The sequence below is a fragment of the Chionomys nivalis genome, chromosome 23 (assembly GCF_950005125.1).
Source record: "Chionomys nivalis chromosome 23, mChiNiv1.1, whole genome shotgun sequence".
NCBI classification, from domain to species: Eukaryota; Metazoa; Chordata; class Mammalia; order Rodentia; family Cricetidae; genus Chionomys; species Chionomys nivalis.
Window position 1 is genome coordinate 13740251 of NC_080108.1, and position 25410 is coordinate 13765660.

The following is a 25410-nucleotide window of genomic DNA, read 5'->3' on the forward strand; positions in this document are numbered from 1 at the left end:
CTCTAGCTGGAGTAAAACAGGAGTTAGGGTTAGAAACTGAGATCCCGCTTAGGCTGATTTGGTGGTGACCTCAGAAGGCCACCAGGAAACTAAACCGGAATGGGTAGGAGGGGGCAGCTGTTAGGCTCCGGGCCGGTCCAATGAGGTCCCCCCAGGTACACTCTGTGGTAAACTCCAAGTGAGGTCGATAAGATTGCACCCGCAAACTCAACCACGCTCGCTTGAAGTTGGTAGGAGTATTGGCACAACCCTGTTCTCAACGAGTCACCTAAATCCCAAAGCTAGGGCGGTGAGGGCAGTGGTACCCAGCGGCTCCCACACATTGGGGCGGCTTAGCTTTGCTGACGAGATGTAAGTGTGAGGGGGTCAGCGGGCTGGGGACAGTGGGCTCAGTAGTGCTCGATCCGCGCGCGGAGCTGGGAGAACGGACGGGACTGCGGGGGGCCGGGCTCCGGGGCTGGGAGGACGGACGGGACCGCGGGGGGCCGGGCTCCGGGGCGCCGGGGGCGGGGCCGGCGCGTGGGGGGCGGACCTCGGCGCGCTCCCGGCCGCTCGCTGGGCTCTGGGGCCGCGGCGGCTCCTCTGCCGGGTCGCGCCGGAGGACCGGCTTCGGGCGGCGGCTTGGGCGGCCTGCGGAGCGAGCGGGTGGGCTGAGCCGCGGGGCCCCGCGCCTGCCGTCTGCTGAACCCGGTCGCACGGGGCGCGCGCCATGGCCGCCTCGCCAGGCTCGGGCAGCGCCAACCCGCGGAAGTTCAGCGAGAAGATCGCGCTGCACACGCAGCGGCAGGCCGAGGAGACGCGGGCCTTCGAGCAGCTCATGACCGACCTCACCCTGTCGCGGGTGAGGGCCGGGGCCGGCGCGGGCGGTGCGGGAGGGAGGACGGGCGGGCGGGCGGGCGGGCCCGCGAGGCGGGGGAGAGGTCGCCGGGCCGAGGGCGGCGGCGGCGGCGGGGCGGGGTGGGGGCCGCGGTGGGGAGCGGGGGCCGGAGCGGCTGCGGCCTCGACTCCGGGCAGCCTGGCGACACCGAGGGCGGCTCGCGATCTCGGCGGAGGTGCGGTGAGCTGGGAACGGCCGAGCCGGGGGAGGCGGGCGGCGGGGCCCGGCGGCCTAAGCGGGAAGATGACCCCGAGAGGAAATCGCACGCAGCTCCGAGGCGGGACCGTGGCGCGCCGGGTTCGGGCGGTGCGGCTTCTCGGTGCTCCGGACACCCGCCGCCGGCGAGCCCTTGACTGTCCGCCTGGAAGGCCTCGGGGACCCGAGGGTCGCACATCCTCCCCGGGGGAAAGCTCGGTGTACGCACAAGTGAATGGACTGCTGGCCTCCGAGTGGCAGGGGGCCTTGGTACCACGATGTGATTCCGTGACAAGTTTGTGACTTTCCCCCTTTCGCCTCTCGGAGGTGCTTTACGTGGTCCGGTGTATTTTTGTTCAACATCAGATGTTTACGGAGTGCCTAGCGTAGACGGTGACTGAGGAGGGACCCAGAGGAAGGAGTAAGGAGCCATTCGGGACAAACTCCTGGGAAGGCTGGACAACTGGAGCGGAGCTGCGGAGGATGGAGAGCAGGGGTGTGTGCAGGACCGCAGAGGGTCATCGTGAGTGGGCAGGCAGCCTTGAGGATTCTGAGTGCTGGCCTTGAAGGCGTGTTGTCAGACGGCGGAGGCCGAGATGCTGGGGGGTGCAGCTGGAAGGAGATGTGAGAACAGATTGCAAACTGACTGGTTCCCTGCCCCCTGATTTGTAGACATACTATTTTTTGTCCACTATAGTGTTGCGGAACTCAAAAAAAAAAAAAAAATCTGTTGCCAGGGTTTTAAAATTGAGAGTTTTTTCTTTAAATATAAATTTAACACAAACTGAACTAATATAAATTTGTAATGCAAACTAAGTTTACTTATTTTAAAAATCGAGAGACCTGGTAGCAATCTTGCATTCTCGTGTTGCCACCCTCAAGTGGAGTATGAACTCTATTTTTATTTTGCTATAATGCGATCCGCACCACTCACTGTCGCAGCCCCCCACACCGCGGCCATTTGTCATATTTATGCAATGTTTTCTTTTGGTGTAGTTAAGGGAAAAATAAAATACTTTCTGAGTTTTCATTCCTACTACATGGAGGCAAAAAAAAAGGATAGATAAAGAAGGTTTTAAGAAAAAATTTCCCCGTGCCCTGACCAGCGCTACCCCTTACTAACTAGCGTCCACTGGCCTTTACATTTCTTGACCTTGGTTAGACTGAGCTTGACAGGCTTAGAACACATCGAAGAGAAAGTGTGGGTAAAAGCCGCGGGTTAATGTAAGGCTCGTTTTGTGGTGTTTAGAGGAGGCATGCATTATGCACAAACCCCATGCTCTCTACGTGTCTGTGCACCTGGCATTGTTCCAGCCACTCATGCGAGTTTTGAGGCCTCTTTAAATCATCCTTCGAGGTGGGATCGTGAGTCGTGCACAGACTACTTTTATTTTTGTGAGACAAGGTGGCACTCTATAGCCCAGCTGGCTCCTAGCTTGCCATCCTTCTTCCTTGGCCTCGTCAATGCTGGGATCGTAGGTGTATGCCATCATACCTGGTTCAGATTTTAAACATTAAAGGACATCACAGATCCTTAGTGTTCATTCAATTATTTTTTTTAAAGATTTATTTATTTATTTATTTATTTATTTATTATGTATACAGTGTTCTGCCTGCACACTAGGAGAGGGCACCAGATATCATTATAGACGATTGGAAGCCACCGTGTAGGTGCTGGGAATTGAACTCAGGACCTCTGGAAGAAGAAGGCTCTAGACCTCTAAGCCTTCTCTCCGGCCCTTAATTATGGTTTTACTTGTGTATGTTCACACATAAACCTGTGTTTTGAAGTTCTTTGGGTAGAGCTTTGATACACCTGTAAACCAAAACATGTATGTGTACGACATACAACTTAGGGTTACAAATGCAATAAATTCAAGTAAAATTTAATTTCGTATGACAAATACTGGTCTGCTGAAGGGAGCTGAGGCTCTCAGTGTGAACATGTTGACTTAGCAAGCCTGTTCAACTGTGGCTTATGGGCTAATCCAATGGCTATTTTCTGCTAATTACTACAAACGATGCCATTTGCCCTTTACCTGGTACAGGGAATCATTTGCACATTAATTCCGCGTGTGTTCTCTCCTTGCCCAGTCACATGCATGAGTGACAACACTGATTTTGCCCCGGAGGCTTTGCTGGTTTTTCATTTTAAAGGATTATTTTTCTCTAAGAAATCATGGAACGGAACACTTCTCATAAAGAACTCCTAGAACCTCAACTGTGTGAATTATATTCTCATTTGGAAAACAATCCATTTGGTCCATAGGGGGCCATTGGACGGCTGTTGTACTGACTTTCCTTGCTGCTTAGAGCAGGCGTGTGATTGATGGGCAGGCGTTGAAACTGATCTAGGTGTCCTTTCTTCTCGAGACAGTGTCAGAGTTCAGATTCTCAGTCTTTCAGGGTTGAACTTGAACCAGGTAGGTAGGATGCTCCTCCTCTGGGTTGCAGCCCCACCGAGGTCTCATATCTGATATTTACATTACAGTTCATAGCAGTAGAAAAAATGCAGGTATGAAGTAACAAGGAAATATGTTATGGCTGGGGTCAGCACAGCATGAGGAACTAAAGGGTCGCAGCCTTGGGAAGGGTGAGAGCACTGCTCTCGATTTTGGAGAATTTTTTTCTTTCCAGCTATAGTTGTTCAGCTTCGACAGGAAGCAATGTGAAAAGTTTGGTTTGGTTGGTTTTGGTTTTCAAGATTGAATGGACTTCTATGTGTAGCCCTGGCTGTCCTAGAACTTGCTCTGTAGATCAGGCTGGCCTCAGACTTAGAGCTTCTCTGGCCTCAGCCTCCCGAGTTCTTGGATCAAAGGCTACCATACCTGGCTAGAGTTTTGAGAAGGGAGGACTTGGAGGATTTGTCCGTGGTGGTCCTGGGGTTGCCTGGTGAGGAGGAGGAAAGTGGAGGCAGCGTCTGCCTGGGAAAGGCACTGTGTTGTTCATCCATCCGTGTGATGTTTGTGAGTTGCGTGCTACCGGTGTGGATAATGGATTGTGACGTGTGTGCATGATGCGGGTAAAGACAGTCTCCTCAGTGTGCTCACAAATGCTGTGACTGCAGTGTGTGCCTTGATTTTTATGGTTATTTGGGATGCCGTAGTGGACAAGCAACAGAGCCTTTTGGTGGACTTTAGGCTCTAGAGAGGAAGACTTCTAAGAAGTAAAGACCCATCTGGGCGAATGTTATAGAAAGGAAGCAGCTGGGGCTCTGGGCATGTGTGGTTAAAGTCCATGCCGCTTCTGCCGGCCTGAAGGATCGGTGGGTATGGGGAAGGAAGGTGGGGTTGTGTGTGTGGGAGGGGAGTGTGCTTCAGGCAGAGTCCTAAGGTCCAGCCGGAGGGTTAGAAGAGAGAGGGAGGTGCTGGAGACTTCACAGGGAGGGGGTTGTAGAGGTGGGATTTGGGAGTGATCCTGAGAACAATAGTGGGCCAGTGGTGGAGGCTGAGCCTGGATTGATTTGCGTCTTCAAAGGATCCCTCCAGCTCCAGAGCCGCAGCTAGACTCTAGGAGGCCACCGTGGAGAAGCCAGTTCAAGGCTGCCACAGTAAACTCAGGCAGGGGGTCAGTGGCATTGACTAGGGCAGGCGGGTGTGTGTGTGTGTGTGTGTGTGTGTGTGTGGTGGTGGTGGTGGTGAACAGACCAATACTTAGAAAGTGTGAGGAGCTTTGGAGAAGTGAGGACGGTGAGCGGGGAGGGTCCAGATGATCCCCAGGCTTCAAGCTCCAGCACCTCAGGTCCTTGGGGTGGGGGAACTCTGGCCTGAGCAGGGTGTGGCTGGGTAAGAGATGCTGAGTTTGAGGGACCTGCGAGCGAGGCACTAAAAGCATGTTCCAGCCGGCGTTGGTTTGTGCGGACCTGGGGCTCAGGAAGGAAGGCTGGCTGTTGGTTCAAATTTGGGGCTCTTTGGAGTTTAGCCACAGGAAATTCGACTGCTTGGGAAGAGTTTAGAGGCCACATCCTGCAGGGAGGGCGTTGTAGTTCAGGTGGTCGAGTGCCTGTGTTGAGCCCAGAGTTTGGTCCCCGGCATAAACCAGCTGAGGTGACTCAACCTGGACTCTCAGCACTTGGGAAGTTGAGGCAGGAGGATGAGAAATGTAGTCATTCTTAGTTAGCTACATAGGAAATTTGAGGTCAGCCTACCCTATCTCAAACAAAAGACCCCCTCCACATACACACTACAGACTGTCGGCCACACCCTGTTTTTGACTCTCTGACATACTTTTATTTTGTTTTCTTGGTCCAAAATGTGTGTGTGTGTGTGTGTGTGTAACTGTCTGTGTCTGTGTGCTTGTGTCTGTTTAATGAGGGCCAGCAGTAAGCACTGGGATTGTACATTAAAGTCTAGCCTCTGAATTTTTGAAAATGAGATTACTTAACAACACCCTTCTCTCATTTCTTTCTTTTTCCATTAAAAATATTTATTTACATTTTGTTTTATGTATATGAGTGTTTTGCCTGCATGTATGAAAGTGAACCACATGGGTGTCTGGTGCTCACAAGGCCAGACGAGGGTGCTGGATTCCCTGGAACTGTAGTTAGAGATGGTTGTGAGCTGTCCCGTGGGTGCTGGGAGTCCAACCTGCGTCCTCTGCAAGAGCAGGAAGTGCTCTTCTGAGCAATCTCTTTAGCTCCTCTCTTTACAATTATTCTCTTTGCACAGGGATGGTGGTGGTGGTGGTGGTATATCTATGCTTGTGGAGGTGGGAGGACAACGGGCAGGAGACGGTTCTCTTCTTCCACAGTATGTGTCTTGAGGGTCACACATGTCATCAGGCCTGACAGCAAGTGCCTTTGCCGGCTGAGTCATCTCACTGTCCTTTCCGTCATATTTTGGAAAGCCTGACAGCAATAGTCTGGTGATGCCCCAGGACTATGGTGATGCTATAGAACATGTATGTGGTCTTCAGTGTGCCACGGTCCCCACCATCTCTGTGGCGTGTCTCATGATGCTCCAGATTGCCTTACTGACTTAGCTTCCCTCTATCAGATTCCAATTGTCCCCTGCTATAAAGTGAAGTGTGAAGAGGGCCTAGAAGCCAAAGCCCCTACTGTCTGCAGGGGAGAGAGAGGACAAGGTGCCACCAAAGACTGAAGGGTGGCTAGGACGTCAGGAGGAAGGCCAGCGGGCTTGCTGTGCAGAGCAGGGGATGTCCACCCACGGAGTCGGTGCTGCTGTCCCGATAAGGACATCATGTCCTTTGGTCTGGTTGCGTGCAGGCCATCAGTCACCACTGCATGTGCAGGAAGTGGATTGGGAGGCTTGGAGAGACAGGAACAGAGAGGGAGACTTGGAAGCTTCGGGGTGGTTGGCTGAGAAGGACAGCTTGTATGGAGAAACCTTAGGAGAAACTCAGCTCTGTAACCAATGTCAATTTGCCTTGAATAGTTGGAATAAACCATTGTTTTCTGTTTCATTTCTGTTTTTCTTTTTTTAAGACAAGGTCTTAACAGTGGCCTCAGACTCACTGTGTTGTCAAAAATGACCTTGAACTCCTGATCCCCCTGCCTCCAGATCTAGAACGTTAGGATTACAGGTGTGTGCCAGTGTACCTAGTTTATACAGCCCCCGCTGAGCCGCACCCCCCAGCTCAGTCCATGCCTTGTCTTTCTGTTAAAACAAGCAATGGATGTGCTGCAGAGTGGCCAGGCCTCTGAGCCAAGAGCAGAGAAAAAGCCTGCAGAGATTAGGGTTGGGCTAAATCCCAGGGCTCCGTGACAGGCAGGCACTGCTCTCTTCCCTTGCTATCGCAGACAGTATTCAAAACGGCCTTATGGTTTATCCGACTGGATTTTCCGTCTTTTGGTAGACGGGTAAACTGAGGCTTATCAAAGTTTCCGTACGAGGCTGGGAAGGGCAGGGGAGGACTGAATCCGGGGGTCACACTGGATGTCTGTGCAGTCAGATCTTTTCCCCTAGTAGAGGTGTGGTGTGTGTGTGTGTGTGTGTGTGTGTGTGGTCTGTCTGTCTGTTTTTGCACTCTGTCACATTTACTGATGTCTTTCCTCCTGTGATTGAAGCCCTGCCACTCAGCCCTTACCTTCACCCGAGGTCTTTTTCACAACAGCACACTATAGCTTTATAATAGATCTTGAACTATTAACTTAAATCTTGTAACTTAGCCCTTAAAATTACTCTGGGGGCTGGAGAAATGGCTCAGCGGTTAAGAGCATGCGCTCCCTTTTTAGAGGATCCAAGTTTGGTTCCTGGCACCCACAGCTCATAACTGGCGGTAACTCCGACCCCAGGGGACCCAGTGATCCTTTGGACTCTGTATGTATCTGCACTCATGTGTGTGCATTCCCCTACACAGACATACACATAGACACATAATTAAAAATAAATCTTTAAAAAATTTCTCCTGCTGAGCTGGGTCATTGTACTTTCATAAATTTTAGAATTATCTTGTCAATCTATAAAAACAAAACTTGGCTGGGATTTTTCACTTTTATTTTTGTTTGGTCCTGGAGATTGAGCCCTGGTCCATTGGTACCCTGAGCTGTGCTCTGCGGCTGAACTATGCTTCCAGCTCCCTGCTGGGATTTTGATTAGGATATTGTGTTGGCTATTGTGAGACTTTTCCAGAAAAGAATTAGAGCGGATTCTATGTCATTTATACAGGCGTTGGAAGAAATTCTACCAGTGTGTGACCTTAGGCCAGATCTTGCCAATGAAAGTTTCAGTGTAAGGTAGGTAAGGAGGATGAATGGAAGGGTCAGGAATTGAGGGCGAATAGTAGCTAATACTTAGCTGTAGTGGTGGATAACAGGGTTTATTGAGGCCTGGGACAAACCGAACAATCCAGATCCTGGGTGAGGAGCAGACAGTGTTGTCATGCAAGGCTATGGGTTTAGGGCTAGTGAAATGCCCGTGCAGTAAAGGTTCTTGCTGGCAGCCCTGCTGACATGAATCCACCAGGCTCCAGGACCCACACGGGGGAAGGAGAGGATCAACTCTTAGCCATTGCTTTCTGACTTGTGCCCACACGAATGCACAACTATGCATTCAAAACGCACGAGCCTGCACACACACACACACACGCACACACACACAAATCTAGTGTTGTTTGTTCTTGCAGTCTTCCAAGTTCTAAAACTGAAATAGAAAACACTGAACAAGTCAGAACTCCCTGTGGGCTGCCAGTCTGTGACCTCTGCCTTAGTCTGCTCTGCTTGAGGCCTTATTCCCATCATCTGGAAGCACGGAGGTGTTGAATTCAGTCTCAAGTTTCTTTCTAGCTTAATGATTCAAAATTTCAAAAGAAGAAAGTGTCAAAATAAAGGAAAGTCTTTAGACGTAGCTGAGAACATCTACGGAAATAGTAGCCAGGTCTCTATAGTTCACATAACACCATCGTATTTTTTATATTTATCCTAATATCCTTTGTGAAGGGCACGGGATGACTCGGCTAACCACATGAGAGCTCACTCTGGTGTCACACAGTCTTTGAAGGCTCTGGAGACAGGCTCTCCAGAGGGCAGGCAGTCGTGGGGTGGGGTCCTTTGCAGTGGCCTTAAGTACAGTTGAAGCCTTTGTGGGACCTCTTAGGAGGGAAGAGCTCTGGCACGTGTGCACCTTTATAGGCTTGCGCCTGGCATGGTATCTAACACACAATTATGTTTTTATGTAAATGAAGCAGTGGATTGAGTGAATCTTTGAAGAAGGAATGAAAGACTTTAGATCAAGGAAATCAAGAATCTTGTCTGAGCATTTCAAGGATTGCCAGTTAAATGCTTCTCGTAAGTGCATTTAGAATGTTAAATGGAAAGCTGGCTTTATTCTTAAATTTGGCTCATAGGAGAAATAGCTTACCGAGTTTTCAAATTTGACTATGAGATCTGAATTTTGATTAATATATATAACATATAATTAATATGTCTCCCTATACACAGCATGTTTGAGAAATCAAGTACTGTGAGTATAAGGAAGTTAAAGACACCCAAGGACTTCGTATGTCTTTAAAATTTACAAAAAATATGTGTACTTATTTTTTAATATGGATGTTAAATTAAGGAATATTGTCATCTCTGGGAGTTCACTTAGGATGCCAAGGGTAGCGAAGGAGCAGTGGGGAACCAGGCTGTCTCAGTAATCATAGAAGCAATTGGATAGATAGACGATGGGTTTCACTGGTCATCTCTAGTTTTTCAGTATCTGAAAGCTTTCATAGTAAGTGTTAATAAATCAGAGATTCGTAGCTCCACAATGTACTGTGTCTTTCACACTTTGTAAATAGTAGAATCATTGAATTTTTTTTGTCATAATTTCCTTACTACCGCACTTACAGAATATTTACATTGTATTAGATAATTTTGGGTAATTAATCTTAAGTTTTATGTCTGTGTGCACCTGCGCATGTTTACATGTGTGGAAGTGCTCTCGGAGGCCCGAGATCTAGAATGGCAGGATTTTGTGAGCTGCCTGATGGAGGTCTGACCTGGATCCTCTGTAAGAGCAATGTGTTTCTTAACTACTGAGTCATTGCTCCGGCTCCTACACTGTATCAGATATTTTAAATAATAATAATACTACATAGTATGATCACTCAGGAAGAAATGGAAAGCAGGGGATAGGATGTGGTTTGTGTGAAGTAGCTGCGCTTGGCCTTGGGCAGGGCATTGAACTCTGGATCTGAGTCCCCGTCTGTAATGCGGGGCTGTGGAGAAAGCCCACTGGAAGTGGACCAGTGTCTGAGGACAACACCTGGCCTGCCCTAAGGGCTCAGGTCTGGTATACTCTATTGTGTAAGCAGAGGACAGAGTAGAAATTAGAGGAAGGGTAGAAATCCGCCTCAGGGATTTCTCTATGACCCTCCTTCCTTGTATGAATTATAATCGCTGAGGGTTACGTAATACTCAGTGTATTGTTTTAGAAGCAGGGCTCATGAGAACTGGGACAGTTGACTGCCCTCTGAAAGTAAATAAGAACGAAGCTGCTAAATCCGTAGGATACTGCTTGATACTTGTTTGTCTGACCTCCTTCATTAAATATTTTTATTATAAATTTGTGTGTGTGTGTGCGCGCGCATGCACACAGGGCACATGTGTGGAGGTCAGAGGACAGCTTGCTGGAGTTGGTTCTCGCCTTCCACCATGCCATCCTGGGGATCAAACTCAGATCATCAGGCTCCGTGACAAACTCTCCCACCTATTAAGTTATCTAATCAGCCTGACATGGCCTCCTTTAGTAAGTCCATATCTAGAGATTAATAATTACTCTTTAGGATGAGTTCTGATGGTTTCAGGAAAATAAAACTAAAAATTACACACATGCACATATACACACAATTATGTAACGGTCTAGAAAAGGCTCGTGATGTAAGCATGTAAGATGGTACCTGTTTTGGCTGAGTGTGGTGGAGCACACTTGCTATCCCAGGACTTGGGAAGGAGATGTGGCTGTGGGGGTGGGGTTATTGGGAGTTCAAGGCCAACCTCTGCTATGTAGTGAGTTTGAGGCTAACCTGACTATATGAGACTTAAAAAAAAAGAAAAGAAAGAAAACAAAAACAGAACAAGCGAACAACCCCTCCAGCAAGTCATATCTATGCTGTGATTCCCCATTCATATATGACACATAAATCCACGTGGGATTGGGAAGTCTGTGGAGAAAGAAAGGAAACAATGTTTTTGATTTTTAGATAGCTTAATTTCCTTTTAGAAATGTTTTTTATTGTTAAATATTGTGTCTGTATGCCTATACATCATTGTGTGTAGGACTTTTGAAATATTCTTAAATTCTTTCTAAAACTCATAAAGAAATAAAAAAAAAAAAACCCCAAAACAGAAAGCCAGACTATGGTGGTGCACGCCTGTAATCACCACTTAGAAGGTAGAGGCAGGAGGATCAGGATCCTGAGCTACAGAGTGAGCTTGAGGCCATCCTAGGTTGTGTGAGACCATCTCTCCAAACAAAACCCAAAGGAAACAGACCCCAGAAAGCTCTGGAAACCTGAAGATGATGGTCATTTAAATAGAAAAAGAAATCAAAACTAGGACTTCTTTTTTGAAGCGTTCTACAAAACACTGTGCTTGGATGTCTCTTTCAGATTTTGCTGAACCTTCTTGAAATCTCTCTGTTTCCAGGTTCAGTTTCAGAAGCTTCAGCAACTGCGCCTAACCCAGTACCACGGGGGATCCCTGCCTAACGTGAGCCAGCTGCGGAACAGCACATCCGAGTTCCAGGTACCCCACTTGTCTGCTTTTGTGAAGCTGAAGGATGTGTACAGAGACAGAGATAAGCCCTGGGAAGATTAGCTCTTTGGAGAAGAGCCTGGGCCTAAGTGCAGCTCAGCCTTCTGGGAAGTCAGCGTGTGTTCTTTCTTGGTGGCTGCTGGTGGAGGTGGTGTGACTTCACGAGCAGTCAGAGGCCGATCATCCGCTTGAAATGTGTGACGAGAACTGGCTTAGCATGTACCAGGCCCTGGGTCCCATCCTCAGCATCACCAGAAAACAAAACACAGAACACCCCAAACTAACTTGAGCCACAAGTTTAAGTTAGCGTTTTCTAGTACCCACACTAAAGGAAAATAACCTGGTGAAATTAAGTTTAATATAATTTAAACAATAGGGATTTATTTTAAAACTTACTGTATGGATGTATGATGTGTGTATGTATGTAGACATGGCCTGTGCCACAGCATGTGTGTGGAGGTCAGAGGAAAACTTTGTTATTTTTTGAGACAGGGTCTCTCTGTATAATTATGGTTGTTCTGGAACTCACTCTGTAGACCAGGCTGGCCTCAAACTTAGAGATCCACCTGCTTCTGCATCCTGAACACTGGGATTAAAGGTGTGCGCCACCATGCCCAGCTTCAGAGGACAGCTTTCAAGGGTCAGCTGTCTCTTACCATGCTCTGAGTAGAACTCAGTCATCAAGTGCTCTAGTCTGCCAGTCTCCTGCTGGCCATCGCTAGGGTTTCTGAGATACAGTCTGTACAGCTCTGGCTGCTCTGAACCTGCTGTGTAGACCAAGGCGGCTTCAGATTGTCCGTTCCTCCTGCCTGTGCCTCCTGAGTGCCGAGAATACAGGTATCTCATGACATCTGGCTTGTTGTTCTGTTTTCTTCCTTTCTCTTTTCTTTCTTCCTTTTCTTATTTTCTTCCTTTCTTCCTCCTTCCCTCTCGGCTTGCCTGCCTGCCTGCCTGCCTGCCTGCCTGCCTGCCTGCCTGCCTGCCTTCCTTCCTTCCTTCCTTCCTTCCTTCCTTCCTTCCTTCCTTCCTTCCTTCCTTCCTTCCTTCCTCTTTTTGTTTTTGTTCTTTTGAGAAAGGGTCTTACTGGTCTTGAGCAGCTAAGCTATGTAGCTGAGGATAACTTTGAACTTCTCATACTCCTGCCTCTGTTTCCAAAGTGCTGGGATTATTGGGTGATTGGGAATGGGACCTAGGACTTGTTAAAAATACTGTGCTAGGCAAACTCCACCTGCTGAGCTACGTCTTCAGTCCTGGTCTTAAGTTCTTGCTTTTCTTAATGTAGCTCTCTAAGACCTAGGATAGTAGGCATGTGCCAGCATGCCCAGCCTTATTTAAGTAATTTGAATACTTATTTAACCCAAGAAATACCACAATACCATCACAACATATAATCTACATAGAAAACATAAGAGAGTCCCCATATTGTTTTGTGCTGTTGTGTTTTTTACACTTAAAGCTCGTCTCAGTCTCAACTACGCCTGTCACCAGATGGCCTCGCTGGGCAGGTGGGCCAGACACATAGATAACAGTCTTGCTGCGCTGAGATTAGTGCTGATTTAGGCCCCATAGTCATTTACCAGAAGAGCCTTACTTAAAACAATGTGGAATCAGTGTTACAGACAATAGTGTCGGGTGCTGTAGTTAAGATCTGAGTTAGACCTATTTTGATGTCCTACCCACAGAGAAGTTAGAAGCCTGACATTTTTAATTAAACAAGTTAGGATTTGATGTTAGAAGTGATACATAAACTTTGTGATAATAACTCCATGCCTTCAGGTGCCCTTCTATCTTATTTTTGTGATGTGTGTGTGTGGTATGTATAATGTCAGTGGTATCTGTGTTTGTGTACATATGTGGTATGCGTGTAATCTGTGTGGTGTGTGTGTGTGGTTTATGTGTGTGAGCTCAGTAATGTTGGGGTCATGGCACCCAAAGCTGTTGTTAGCTTTTTACACGGATGCTGGGGGTTCGAGCTCAGGCTGTCACGCTTGCAGAGAATGTGTTCTCACCCAGCTGTCTTCCGAGCCCCACCTCCCTTCCCTGTTAAAGCCGGCTCTTTTTTGTTGAGAAACTGAGTTCGTTGTTTTTATGATACCCTAAGTATTGTGGAGCATTTTGGATTTCTGGCTTTTGAAACTCTGTGTGTGTGTTGTGTATGTTTGTATGGGCACAAGCATGTTATGGCATACATGTGAAGGTCAAAGGGCAACCTCAATTGTTAGTTCTCACCCTCTGTCTTTTTGAGATAGGGTCTTTTTGCTGCTGTGCACACCAGGCTAGCTCTTTGCTGCTGTGTACACCAGGCTAGCTGTCTTGCAAGATTTTGGAGATTCTTCTCTGTTTCTTCCACTTCTCTCTAGGAGTACTGGGCTCACAGATGTATGTTGTCATGTACAGCCATATGTGAATTCTGAGGGCCTGAGCTCAAGTCATCTGATTGCATGGTAAACGCTTTGTCCCCTGAGCCGTTCCCTAGCCCAGATTCTGGATTTTTAAATTAGGAATGCTCAACCAGTTACATTTCTGCTAATATTTGAGAAAACTGGGATCTGTGGTACTTCTGTATTTAAGCATACAGATTAAGAACATTTTTTAGCATCTGCTGCTCTTGCAGAGGACCCAAGTTCAGTTCTCGGCACCCTGTCAGGAAGTTTAGTGCCAGAGGATCTGATTCCTCTTCTGGTCTCTGTGAGCACCTGCAAACACATGGTGCACATTCATACACTCAGGCACATGTATGTAGGCATAAAAATAAGTACATCTTTCTAAAAATTACTGTTTGAGGTTTGGGGACACACCGCAGCAGATAAAGCATTTGCTATAAGTATGAACACTAGAGGTGGATCTCTAGAACCTGCAGAAAAGCTGGGCACGTGTGGCAGCCACCAGAAATGATGGCACTGAGGAAGCAGACGTGGCCAGCCACACCGGCTGTGCTTGGTGTCCTTGCACCTCAGCAGAGACCCGGCCTCAGTGGAGCAAGACTGAGGCAGACACCAGGGTCAGCTCCAGGCCTTCACCTACGCCTGCACCCCCACCCACAACCACATGTGTCTGCACACACGTATAAAATGTGTTTTTATTTGCTTTTTGGCATATAGCCCAGGCTGGCGTCCAGCTCTCTGTCCTCTTGTCTCTATCCTCCTGCCTTGGCCTCTAAGTGTTGGACTTAGAGGTCTGGTCCCCATGCACTAATTTGGGGTAAGGATGCAGCTCAGTTGGTCGAGCACCTGACTGCATACACAAGGCCCTGGACTGGGTTTCTAGAACAACATGAGCAGGAGGATTAGAAGTTCAAAGTCATCCTTGACTATAGAGTAAGTTTGAGGCCAGCTGGGATTAGTGAGACCCTGCCTTGAGAGAACCCTAAAAAACATTTTTGACTTTTGTGACCTGACCTTGTTGACGGTCACGGGCAATAATTTTGTAGTGCAGCTGTCTTTTAACACTTCTGGGGCTTGGGATTGAATCCAGGGCTTCTCAGATGGTGAATCTGTAGGAATCGCTCAGAAGTGACGGTTGGATCCCATCAGGCATGTGATTCCAGTTTGTCCTGTGACTGTGGCTGTGTCCTTACCAGCTCGGTTGGTCTTTCAGGGGTCCTGCTCCGAAGCTGCTCTTTCTCCTTTGTAATGACTGTTCTTACCCAGCTGCCTTAAGTCTTTACTAAACTGCATCAAACTTTGCATTATAAACACACATGCATAAAACAAATATATATAAATATATTTATTGACATATATTTATAGTATATCTGTGTGTGATTTTAAGAATTCCCATTTTGCTGAGTGGGTTATGGTCTGTAACTGTTACTTTTATCTTGATGAGTGTATGATCACTCATTAGGTTAGTAGGAACCTTCTTCCAAATAGCAAATTCTATAACAAATTGATGTAAAAACAGGTCTTGGGGCATAGGTTTTCTTCTGATACTTTTTTTGAGATGTAATTGAGTCTTTAGAAAGGTAGCTCTATGTCATGGAACCACCATAACAACCACTGAGGTATTGGATGGTTTCCTCACACAGAGTGGCTGTGTCCCTTGGTGGTCACTCTCCGTGGTCCCCACAGAGTACCCTATGAATGGAATCCAAAGGATGTGGTCTTCTGGCTCTGGGTTGCCTTTAACCGGTCACACTAGAGCCCCTCTGTGTTGTAGCACACGCTCGTTTCCTGTATGCTGGGACAAAGTGCCACGCCGCGGTGGCTTACACCAGCAGGAAGTCACTTTCTCACAGGTCTTAGTCTGGGAGTGTGAAATCACGGATCATCAGGGCCGCACTCCCACTGAATGCTCCCTGGCTTTTTGTGTAGTGATGTAACTGCCATCTGAGGCTTTGTTGTCATGTGACCTTCCCATGTATCTGTGACTTAAGCCCTTCTCCCCAATCTTATAACGACACCAGGCTTGGATGTCGGGCCGTGTTACTCTAGTGTGACCACCATCTGAACTGATGAATGATGTGCAAAGATCCTGCTTTTTTCTTTTTTTCCTTTCATTTTCCCCCTTCCTCTTTTTCTTTTTTTTTCTTTTTTTTTTGTTTTTTTGTTTTTTTGTTTTTCTAGACAGGGTTTCTCTGTGGCTTTGGAGCCTGTCCTGGAACTTGCTCTGTAGACCAGGCTGGTCTCGAACTCACAGAGATCTGCCTGCCTCTGCCTCCCGAGTGCTGGGATTAAAGGCGTGTGCCACCATCGCCCAGCCTTTTTTTCTTTCTCCCTTCTTTTGAGATGATGTTCTTATCCTACTACCCAGGTTGGCCTAGAAAACACTGTTAGAGTGGCCTCTAACTTGGAGCAGTTCTCCTGCCTCAGCCTCCTGAATGCTGAAATTACAGGTCCACGGCATCCAGCTGTGTGTGCAGCTGTGCTCTTGTGTGAATGCCCTACTGGGCCTGGTGGATCATGCGCTAAGTTGATCTTTCTCCCGCTCTGTCCCTGTATTTCTGATGCAGGGAACTGGACTTGGCTTTTGAGCATGCTGACCAAGTCCTTTACTGCAGTCCATATGCCAGCCCCTACTTTACCTTTTTAGGAGGTTACCTGGTTTCCACAGCGGCTCTACGGTGTCACACTCCTGTCAGCAAGGTGTAAGCATTCCAATGGCCCCGGATCTTCTCTAGCACTTGGCATTTCAGGCTTAAAAAACAAAATACAAGCTAGGTGTGGCAGCATGTGCTTAGTCCCTGCAGCTAGGTAGCACAGGCAAGTGGATCTCTGTGAGTTTGAGGGTAGGCTAGGCCAGGTGGGGAGGTATAGTAAGACATCCCCCCCAGAAAAAAAACACCAAAACCAACCAAACAAACAAAAAACCAACCGGTCACACACACAGACACGTACACACACCCACACACACAAACTTGCCATCCTAATACTTAATATACAATTCAATGGCATTAAGAACATTCATATGCTTGTACAGCCAGTCTCCAGGAGTTTTTCACCTCACAAAACTGGAACTCGGTGCTCATTGAGAAAACATTTCTGTTTTCGCTTTCCCAGCCTGGCAGCCACCCTCTGCTCTCTGTCCCTGATGGGGCTGCTCTCCGTGCCTCATCCAATCACACTGTGTGCCTTTTTGTGACTAAGCTGCTTCGCCTCACATAATTTCCTCAAGTTTCATCCATATTGTGACAGGATTTCCTTCCCTTTTAAGGGTGAATAATATTCTATTGTATGTGCATACCACAGTTGTTTATCTGCTCATCTGGTGGACACTTGCTTTGCTCTGCCTCTTGGCTGTGGCACATTCTGCTACTGTAAATGTGCTGTGGTGAGCAGATAGCTCAAGTGCCTGCTGCTTCCTGTTTTGTGACGGGGCTCAGGTAGCCTAGGCTGGCCTCAAACTGGCTCATAGCTGAAGATAACAGTGAATTTCTAATCCTCCTGCCTCTGCCTCCCAAGTATTGGGATTGCAGATGAGTGCCTCATGCCCGCTTTAAGAACCTGTTCTCAGTTGTCTTAGGTATGAACTCAGAACTAGGGTTGCTAGGTCATATGTAGGTCTCAGGAACTGCCTGTGTTCTAGAGCAGCCACTCTGGTTTGCATTCTTGCCGTAGTGCACAGGGTTCCAGCTTTCCCACTCCCTCCTCCCCAAAGCCATGCTACTAGATGTGCTATTTCCGTAGAGAAAGCTTCAGTGTATCATTGTGTCTTCAGTCTGCACTTCCCTAATAACTAATAATGTAGCCTCAAACTCAGGGATCTGCCTGCTTCTACAACCTGAATGCTGGGAATGCTCGTGTCCTGCTTGAGCATCTTTTCATGTGCTTAGTTGACTTGCTACTGCTGCAGTCCCCTCCTCCCCTCTTCTTCCTCCTCCCTTCCTCCTGCCCCTTTACTCCTTCTCCTTCCTCTCTTCCCTTTCTCCACTCCCTTCCTCCAACATTCCCCTTTTGTCTTCTCTCCTTCCTCTTTCTGGTAACAACAGCTATTATTACTGTTGTTTTTATAGACAAGGTTTCATTTTGTAGCCCAGGCTGGCCTTGATCTAGAGTGCTCCTCAGCTTCTCTAGTGCCAGAATTTCAGGCTGGGGAGATGGGGACATCTTGAAAATACGGAGTCTTTATTCTTGGCTGTGGCTTCTGTTCCAAATCCTGCAGAAACACAGATTTTAATTGACTTGCTTATAATCACCTACTTATACACCGTCCTCGTCCTTATATATTTTCCTTTATTCTATTTTAATTAACAAATAAAAATGTATGTATAATATGCCACCTTTTTCTTTTTCCTCTGCTGGGGATTGAATTTGGGGTGTAAACATGCTGGTTAGGCATTCTTCACTGAGTTCCATCTCCCAGTGGTTACAACATGTTTTGGTACATGGGGAATAACTACATCAAGCTAATTAGCGTCCATACGGCCTCATAACCTTATCACTTTGTGCATGACTCTACTCTCAGAACTGTTCAGTTATACAGTGTGTTTTTGTAGTTATAGTCACTATGAGGTCCAGTAAATCCTTTAAACTGTTCCTCCTCCTGTCCATTCACGATTATGTTTTGTTTTGGGACTTGTATCTATATAGCCCAGGCGAGCCTCCAAAGGACTATGTAGCTTCAGGCTTGAACTCTGTTCTCTTTACTCAGTCTTCTGGGTGCTGAATTACAGGTTGTACCTCCACACCAAGCACAACCTGTGATTTTTCTTGTTTCTTACTATAGCACTGGATGGTCAACAGAGTGCTGTTTTAATATGGCTAAAGGCCAGTTCTTTATCGCAGGACCAATCTGAAAGCACATTCTTACTCCAGCGGCCCCTCACAGGGGATACAGATTGTTATCTAACTCAACCAAAGCATGGCGTTCAAGACCCTTCTGATAGTCCTTAGTATGGGGTGGGCTGTCAGTCAAAGCTGTCTACTGGCACATGCACACTGCAGGCTTGTGAGGAGGAAGTGGCAAATCCGTTGAGACCAGGGTTGCCCCTTTTGGTTAGAGGAGGGGTAATTCTTTCACTGTCGCCGTGTATTCTGAAGCACAGCCTGGGCCCCTGTTGTTGTGCTTATTAGGAACCACGGGGCAAAGGGACTAGAGGTTCCCGTGTGTCTACACTGGGCTTTTGGAGTGTCAGCGTAGCTTTTTGTAGCCTCCATATAACATGTTTACCCTTTCAAATTGTATCACCCAAACCAGCTGCTAATCGAATCACCAGAGACTTCTACATTGTAACAAAATTGCGTCATTGTGTTTATAAACTGAAGGTTCCTAAATTCGGACTGAGTTTGAGAACGTTCTGGTTGCCAAGTGAGAAAACCCTTGTTGCATGGAGGCAGAGCTTTCAGGAGGAAGACAAAAGGCACCTTTACTGAGGCTCCCTGTCAGTACCTTTGGCTGTAATGAAGCCAGAGTTTGCATAGCAAGGGTTAGAGAACCAAGGCTTAAAGACCACTGCTTTGCCCATAATTCAGTCTCGGTGGGCTTCCTTCACGGTTTCCTTCCTTAATTCCATAGGGTTCTAAGAAAAAGGAAAGTAAGCCAGGCAGTGGTAGCACATACTTAATCCCACCACTTGGGAGGTAGAGGCAGGTGGATCTCAGTGAGTTTGAGGCCAACTTGGTCTACAGAACAAGTTCCAGGACAGCCAAGGAATATAAACCCTGTCTTAAAATCCAAAGAAAAGAAAAAAAAAAACAAAACAAAAACAGGAAAGCAAGAAAACAGACTGACTGACAAACCCGCAGAAGCATATATTGAGCTCACACTGTATGCCAGATACTGGATTAAATTCTTTACATATACTATTAATTTGTACAGAGTTTCCTTGGGGTTGAGTCAAAGATAATGGAGAGGGGTACCATAAATAAATTATAGTCACTACCAAAGTGTATATATGTATGTGTATATATAGCTTATTATTACTAAAATACATATATGCATATATATGTAATTTATTTTTTAAAAGGAAAAAATATTTTTAGATATTAATAGAAAAAAATTTAAAAATATTTTTCCTGATTTTAAATGTGATAGTTGTTGTTTATAGAAGCAGATAATATCTTTCTTTGTACTTGGTTTTTTTTCCAATAGCTTTGCTGTGATAAGCATTCTTTTTTTTTTTTTTTTTTGAGACAGGGTTTCTCTGTAGCTTTGGTGATAAGCATTCTTAACAAATAATTATCATAGTGCATGAAAATTTTATGCCTTCCCTTCTTTCTGTTGTGAACAATGCTCCCTGTGTTTAAACAGTCCTCTAAAGTATTATCTAGTTTCTCACGGAGCTTATCACATACATGCACCACAGCATACTTGAAAAACACCTCGTACTCCTTCAAAAGAAAATGATTCTCTTGATTTTTAAATCTGGTTTTCTGGTTTGTAAAGTATGTCTAAAAGAAAATAGCAGAAGACCTGGTAGTGACTTGGTACTATGTCCAGAAGACAGAACAGGAGTGCTTCTCCATCATCCCCTTAGCCTCTTAGGCAGTGTTTGAAAACCCATTACATGCCAACCTTGGGAACTTGTGTTTCTGCATGCCAGAGTAGTAGCATAAATGGTGCGAATGTAGCACCTCGCAGCAGTAGAGCACCCTCACTTTCCAGGTGCAAGTTGACCTCTCAGTTCTCCAGCCTTTGCCCTCCTCCTCGGGGTCCTGAGACTGGGAAGAGGGTTGCCTTAGTTTGATCTCTATGCTGTGATAAGGTTCCATGAACAAAATCAACTTGGGGAGGAAAGGGTTTATTTGGCTAGCATAATTCCGGGTCACAGTTTATTGAGGGAAGCCAAGACAGGAACTCCAGTCAGGGACCTGGAGGTGGGAACTGAAGCAGAGGCTGTGGAGGATGCTGCTTACTGGACTGCTCCTAAGCTTTCTCACTTTCCCTTTCTGACACCGTCAGGACCCCCACCCAGGGAGGGCACCGCTGACAGGTAGCCTTCGCTTACCCACTCTCGGGTACATAGATCTGAAGCAAGGGTTCCTGCAAGCTCAGGCTGGCAGAACACTGCACCGTAGTCACTGGAGCTCTTCTTCTTCCTACTATGTGCACAGACTGGTCTGTGAGGGCTTCCTGTTCCGCCCCTCCCTCTTCTGAGAGAGTTAACTACTTTCTTCCTTCATTCCTAAGAAATACATGTGGCAAACATATCTTTCTTTTCTTTTCTTTTCTTTTTTTCTTTTTTTTTTTTTGGCAAAAATCTCACTGTGTAGCCCTGGGTGTCCTGAATTATTTCCACTATATAGATCAGGCGGGCCTCAGACTCACAGAGATAGATCTTCCTGCCTCCTCCAGAGTGCTTTGATTAAAAGCTTGTGCCACCACCATGCCTGGCATAGTGTCTGTTCTTTGCTAGTTTGTTTGGGGGTACTAGGAATTAAACCTACAGCCTCTACCACAGAGCTATGGCCTCATTTGGCAAATGTTTCTTGAATACCTACTGTGTGGCAGGCTCAATATAGACTCTAGGAAACATGGAAATGAGTAAGACAGCCCCCCACCCCAACAGTTGTGGCCGCATTAGTTCTGGTCCCAAATCTCTGGCTCTGCTTCTCCTCATGAAGGAGGGCTTCTCTGCTTCCACCCACAATGGCCTTGGAGTCTCAGGCAGCATCTGTGGAGACCACCTAGCAGTTCTCTGTATCTCTGGGTTGGCTTCTGACTCCTCACGTCCCCTGGCCAGCTCTCACTTTCAGACTTTATGCTTTTGCAGTTTTCCTATGGCTTGCTCTTGTTTGTTTGGGTGCTGCTTAGGCTGAGTTGTTCTGCGGGGAGGAGTGTGGGCTGACTTCACCATCTGAGTCTGTGCTGTGGGCATTTTCTCTGCCTTTCTAAGTCCGTTTGTGGGGTGTGAGTCTAATAATTGTTGTGTAAGGTAAACTGAAACCATAGGAAGCAGGAGGCATTGACCGAGGCATTTGGGAACTGGTGTGTGTTAAGAGAACTAGCGTGTAAAGATAACAGATTATTCCCAAAGCCGCTAGCTAAATTCTGTGTATGTGTGTTCACTCATCATAGTTGGTGGCTTTTGTGGCAGAGTCATCTGCTCAAAACCTAAAGTGAGAAAGAATTTTGTTCCCAGGGTCATAAAGCTTAGTGGCCAGCCCTGCTCTTGAGCACTGGGTGCTCTCTGCCAGCCCCAAAACAACACTGCTTCGTCTCTGCGAGAGATTTAGAGGACCACTTTGTGGGTCACTTTAGTATGAATTATTCCCAGGAAAGACTTCCACTGGTTGCTAATACTATTTGCTTTATGTCGCGTCTTAATTTCTTTTGCAGAAAGTGACCTTGTTTCTAAGTTCTGTGTGGGAGTCTGTCCCTCGCAACCCAAATGCACTTTGCAGCTGGGATTTCTCTCTGTTTTGCTCAATGTTTGCCTTTGATTTTTACTTTCAGCAGGGTGTTCTTCTTTTCTGCTGAAGGGAATAGCAAGAAGCACAGAAAGTTAGTGACTTACTTAATGCTTGTGGAATGTGCATCTGTCCCAAAATAGGAACTGTGACCAAGGATATGGTTGTCATATTTTAATACAAATTTGAATTGTGCCTTTTTTCTTTCTTTTTATCTATCCATATGTGTTGAATAAGAGTCTTAGAGAATAAGAGAGAAAAGTGGACAGCTCATGAATCTCTAGTAGTCTGGAATTAAGCCTTTGTTTGAAATTATAGAAGGAGCAAGGAAACATCGGCCCCAGCATGAATTAGGAACATCTGTATCTATGGGAACATCTGCATTCTGTCCTTCCATTCAATCCCATTTGCTCCTGCAGTGAGGGATCAGCAATGTAGAGATGCTTGAGGGGCGTGGGATGCAGCTCATTGGCATAATGCTTGTCGTACATCCACGAAGCCCTGGGTTTGATCTCCAGCACTGCATAAGTAAAGTGTGGTGGTATACACCTTTAATCCAAGCGTTCAGGAGAGAGAAGCAGAAGGATCACAAGTTATCCACAGCTGCGTTGCAAGTTTGAGGCCAGTCTGGGACACATAAGATACTATTTTTAACACAATATTCCGTAGTGTTTTAAAAAGGCAATTGTCATGGCTCAGTGGCTAAGAGCACTGCCTGCTCTTCCAAAGGTCCTGAGTTAAATTCCCAGCAACCACATGGTGGCTCACAACCATCTATAATGAGATCTGGTGCCCTCTTCTGGCCTGCAGGCATGCATGCAGATAGACCACTGTATACTTGATAAATAATTTTTTAAAAGAAATTTTTAAAAAGGCCGTTGCCACAATAGCACCCACGTATAGTCCTAGCTTTTCAGAAGATTAAGGCAGGAGGCTCTTTGCCTCTGTTTGTTCACCTTTAAACTGGGGACAATCGATAATGCCAGTGTCATTGAAATTTTTGTGTGGTTGGGAGTTATAAATGAGTTCTTATGTAGAACACCCTGGAGCAGTGCCTGGCAGAAGGCGGGCCAGGTGGGTGTTTCCTCAGCGTTGTTTCTGCCTCCCCTGCTGCTGCCACTGCAGCTTCCAGCATCACCCCCCCCTCCGGCACCGTGCACACAAGCAGCAGTGTGAGCGCTGCCACTCCACAGCTCAGAGTCAGGACTGTGGTGGGGTGATGTAGGTATTCTCCACGGCAGTATGGGTGACTGATAGTTTGATGGTGCTGTTGGGACCACAGCAGCTCCTGACACACGAGCTGTTCACACCAGGGCTTCATTCTCCGCTGTGAATTGTGTCCCTGGAAAGTCGTTTGTTCTTACTAATGAAGTACCTTCATTTCTCTTAATGATGAGAGGTAATGGGCTCAGCAGTTAAGAGTGGGTACTGCTCTTGCAAAGGATCCAAGTTCGGGTCCCAGTACCCTGCTTAGACAATTTATAAGTACCTGTAACCTCAGCTCTGGGTTCGTTGTTCTCCTCGTCCCACCTTAGACACTTGCAGTCATGTGAACACATCTCTATGTAGACATGCACACACACACACAATTAAAATAGAATAATCTTTAAAAATAAGTTAAAAGGCTGCAGTAAGTAAAAGTAAAAAGTAAAAAGCCTAAATAAACAAACAGACATGACTAGAGCTAAATCAAAGCTGCCTCCAGCTTCCCATTTCTGCACTTCTACCCTAAAACTAGAGGGTGTGTGCACCCCCAGGGCTGGGCACGCCTTGGCTACATTCTGGGTACAAGGGTCCCACAGCTACTGGTGAGTTTATTTGTATGGACAGAAAAGAGTTGAAAAATCACAGGCCTGGGAAGCCGCCAGGACACCAGGGCTTCCCTCACGCTCTTCCGGGCTCACATTCACCGTGGCAAGCTTGGCTCCTAATGGTTGCCAGGCCAACGCACCATAACCCTGTACAGCCCGACTGTGCTTATCTTGTCCAAACATACTTATATGCCAGGAAATACTTGTTCAGATGATTAAAAATCACTTTTCTATTGCATTAAGCAGCTATTGTTACCTGCCCTGAATTTATTTACTAATGTTATTGAGTGCCTGTCATGGATGGATATCTGTGGGTTTATGAAGATAATTCAGAGACTATCTGCTTAAGAAGTTTTTAGTTGGCTATGATGGTGTATGGCCCTAATCCCAGCACTTAGGAGGCAGAGGGAAAGTTCCAGGGCAGGCTGGTTTACATAGCCACACCCTGTCTCAGAAACAGCAATAAAAGCCACTTAGAATCAAGTCTGATAAACTGAATATTTGCATGATAACTATAGCACAATAGCACTAACTCTAGCATCACTCCCCCCCACACCCGTTTCGAAGTCAGGACTGACTTTGGACTCCTGCTTGTCCTGATTCTCCTGCTTCTGTCTCCTAAGTAATGCCTGGAATTTTAGCTTTGATTTTGAAGATTAAAATTAATTTTTTCCCTGTTTTTAGTTTTGGTGTGATTGGGTGTTTTGCCTGCTTTACGTGTGTACACCATGTTCGTGCTTGGTGCCCATGGACGCCAGAAGAGGGTGTGAGAATTCTGGAACCAGAGTTCCAGATGGTTGTGAGCCACCCTGTGAGTGCTGGGAATCCAGCCAGGTCCTCAGAATAGCAGCCTTCTCACGGAGTGCTCTCGACTGCTGAGCCGTCTCTCCAGTCCCTCATTTTAAACCTCTCTGTTCACTAAGAGTGTGGTGGTTCACATGGGTGATCCTCGTCCTTGGGAGGACAAAGCTGGGGACCAAGAGTTTGCCAGTCAGGACTGTGTAGTAAGACTGTCTCGAAACACAAAACAAAATATTTTATATTTAGGGAAAGTAACATATTGCATTTGTGTGTAGCTTGATTCCTAAGTCTTTGTTTTTCACTATAAAATAATATATGCGTATTACATAAAAGTTAGAAAATATTCAAAATTAAAGAGGAGTAAGTTGGATGTGGCACTTAGGAGTCAGAGGCAGGTGGATCTCTGTGAGTTCAAGGCCCGCCTGGTACTCAGGAGTCAGAGGCAGGTGGATCTCAGTGAGTTTAAGTTCTGCTTGGTACTCGGGAGTTAGAGGCAGGTGGATCTCAGTGAGTTCAAGGCTTGCCTGATCTACAGAGTGAGTTCCAGGTTAGCGAGGACTGCACGGAGATCCTGTCTCAAGGGAATTGGAGGGGAGACAGAAAAACTAGTCACATGAATGGATATTTTGCTTTTGAGACAGGGCTTATACAATCCAGAATAGCCTGGAATTTGCAGTGTAGCTGGAGATGACCTTGAACTTGCCCTCCTGACTGCTGGGATTGTAGGTGTCTGTCACCTCG

At 46.6% G+C, this 25410-nt stretch overlaps 1 protein-coding gene across 3 annotated transcripts in view; it reads left to right on the forward strand.

Moving 5' to 3' along the window:
• Positions 1–541: 541 nt before the first annotated feature.
• Positions 542–25410, forward strand: part of Crtc3 (CREB regulated transcription coactivator 3) — a 104405-nt gene continuing 79536 nt past the window's right edge. For all 3 annotated transcript variants that reach the window (XM_057756263.1, XM_057756262.1, XM_057756264.1), the window contains exons 1-2: positions 542–841; positions 11163–11261. In XM_057756263.1, coding sequence (XP_057612246.1) covers positions 710–841; positions 11163–11261 — 231 coding nt within the window. In that variant the 5' untranslated portion in view covers positions 542–709. The remainder of the gene's footprint in view (positions 842–11162; positions 11262–25410) is intronic.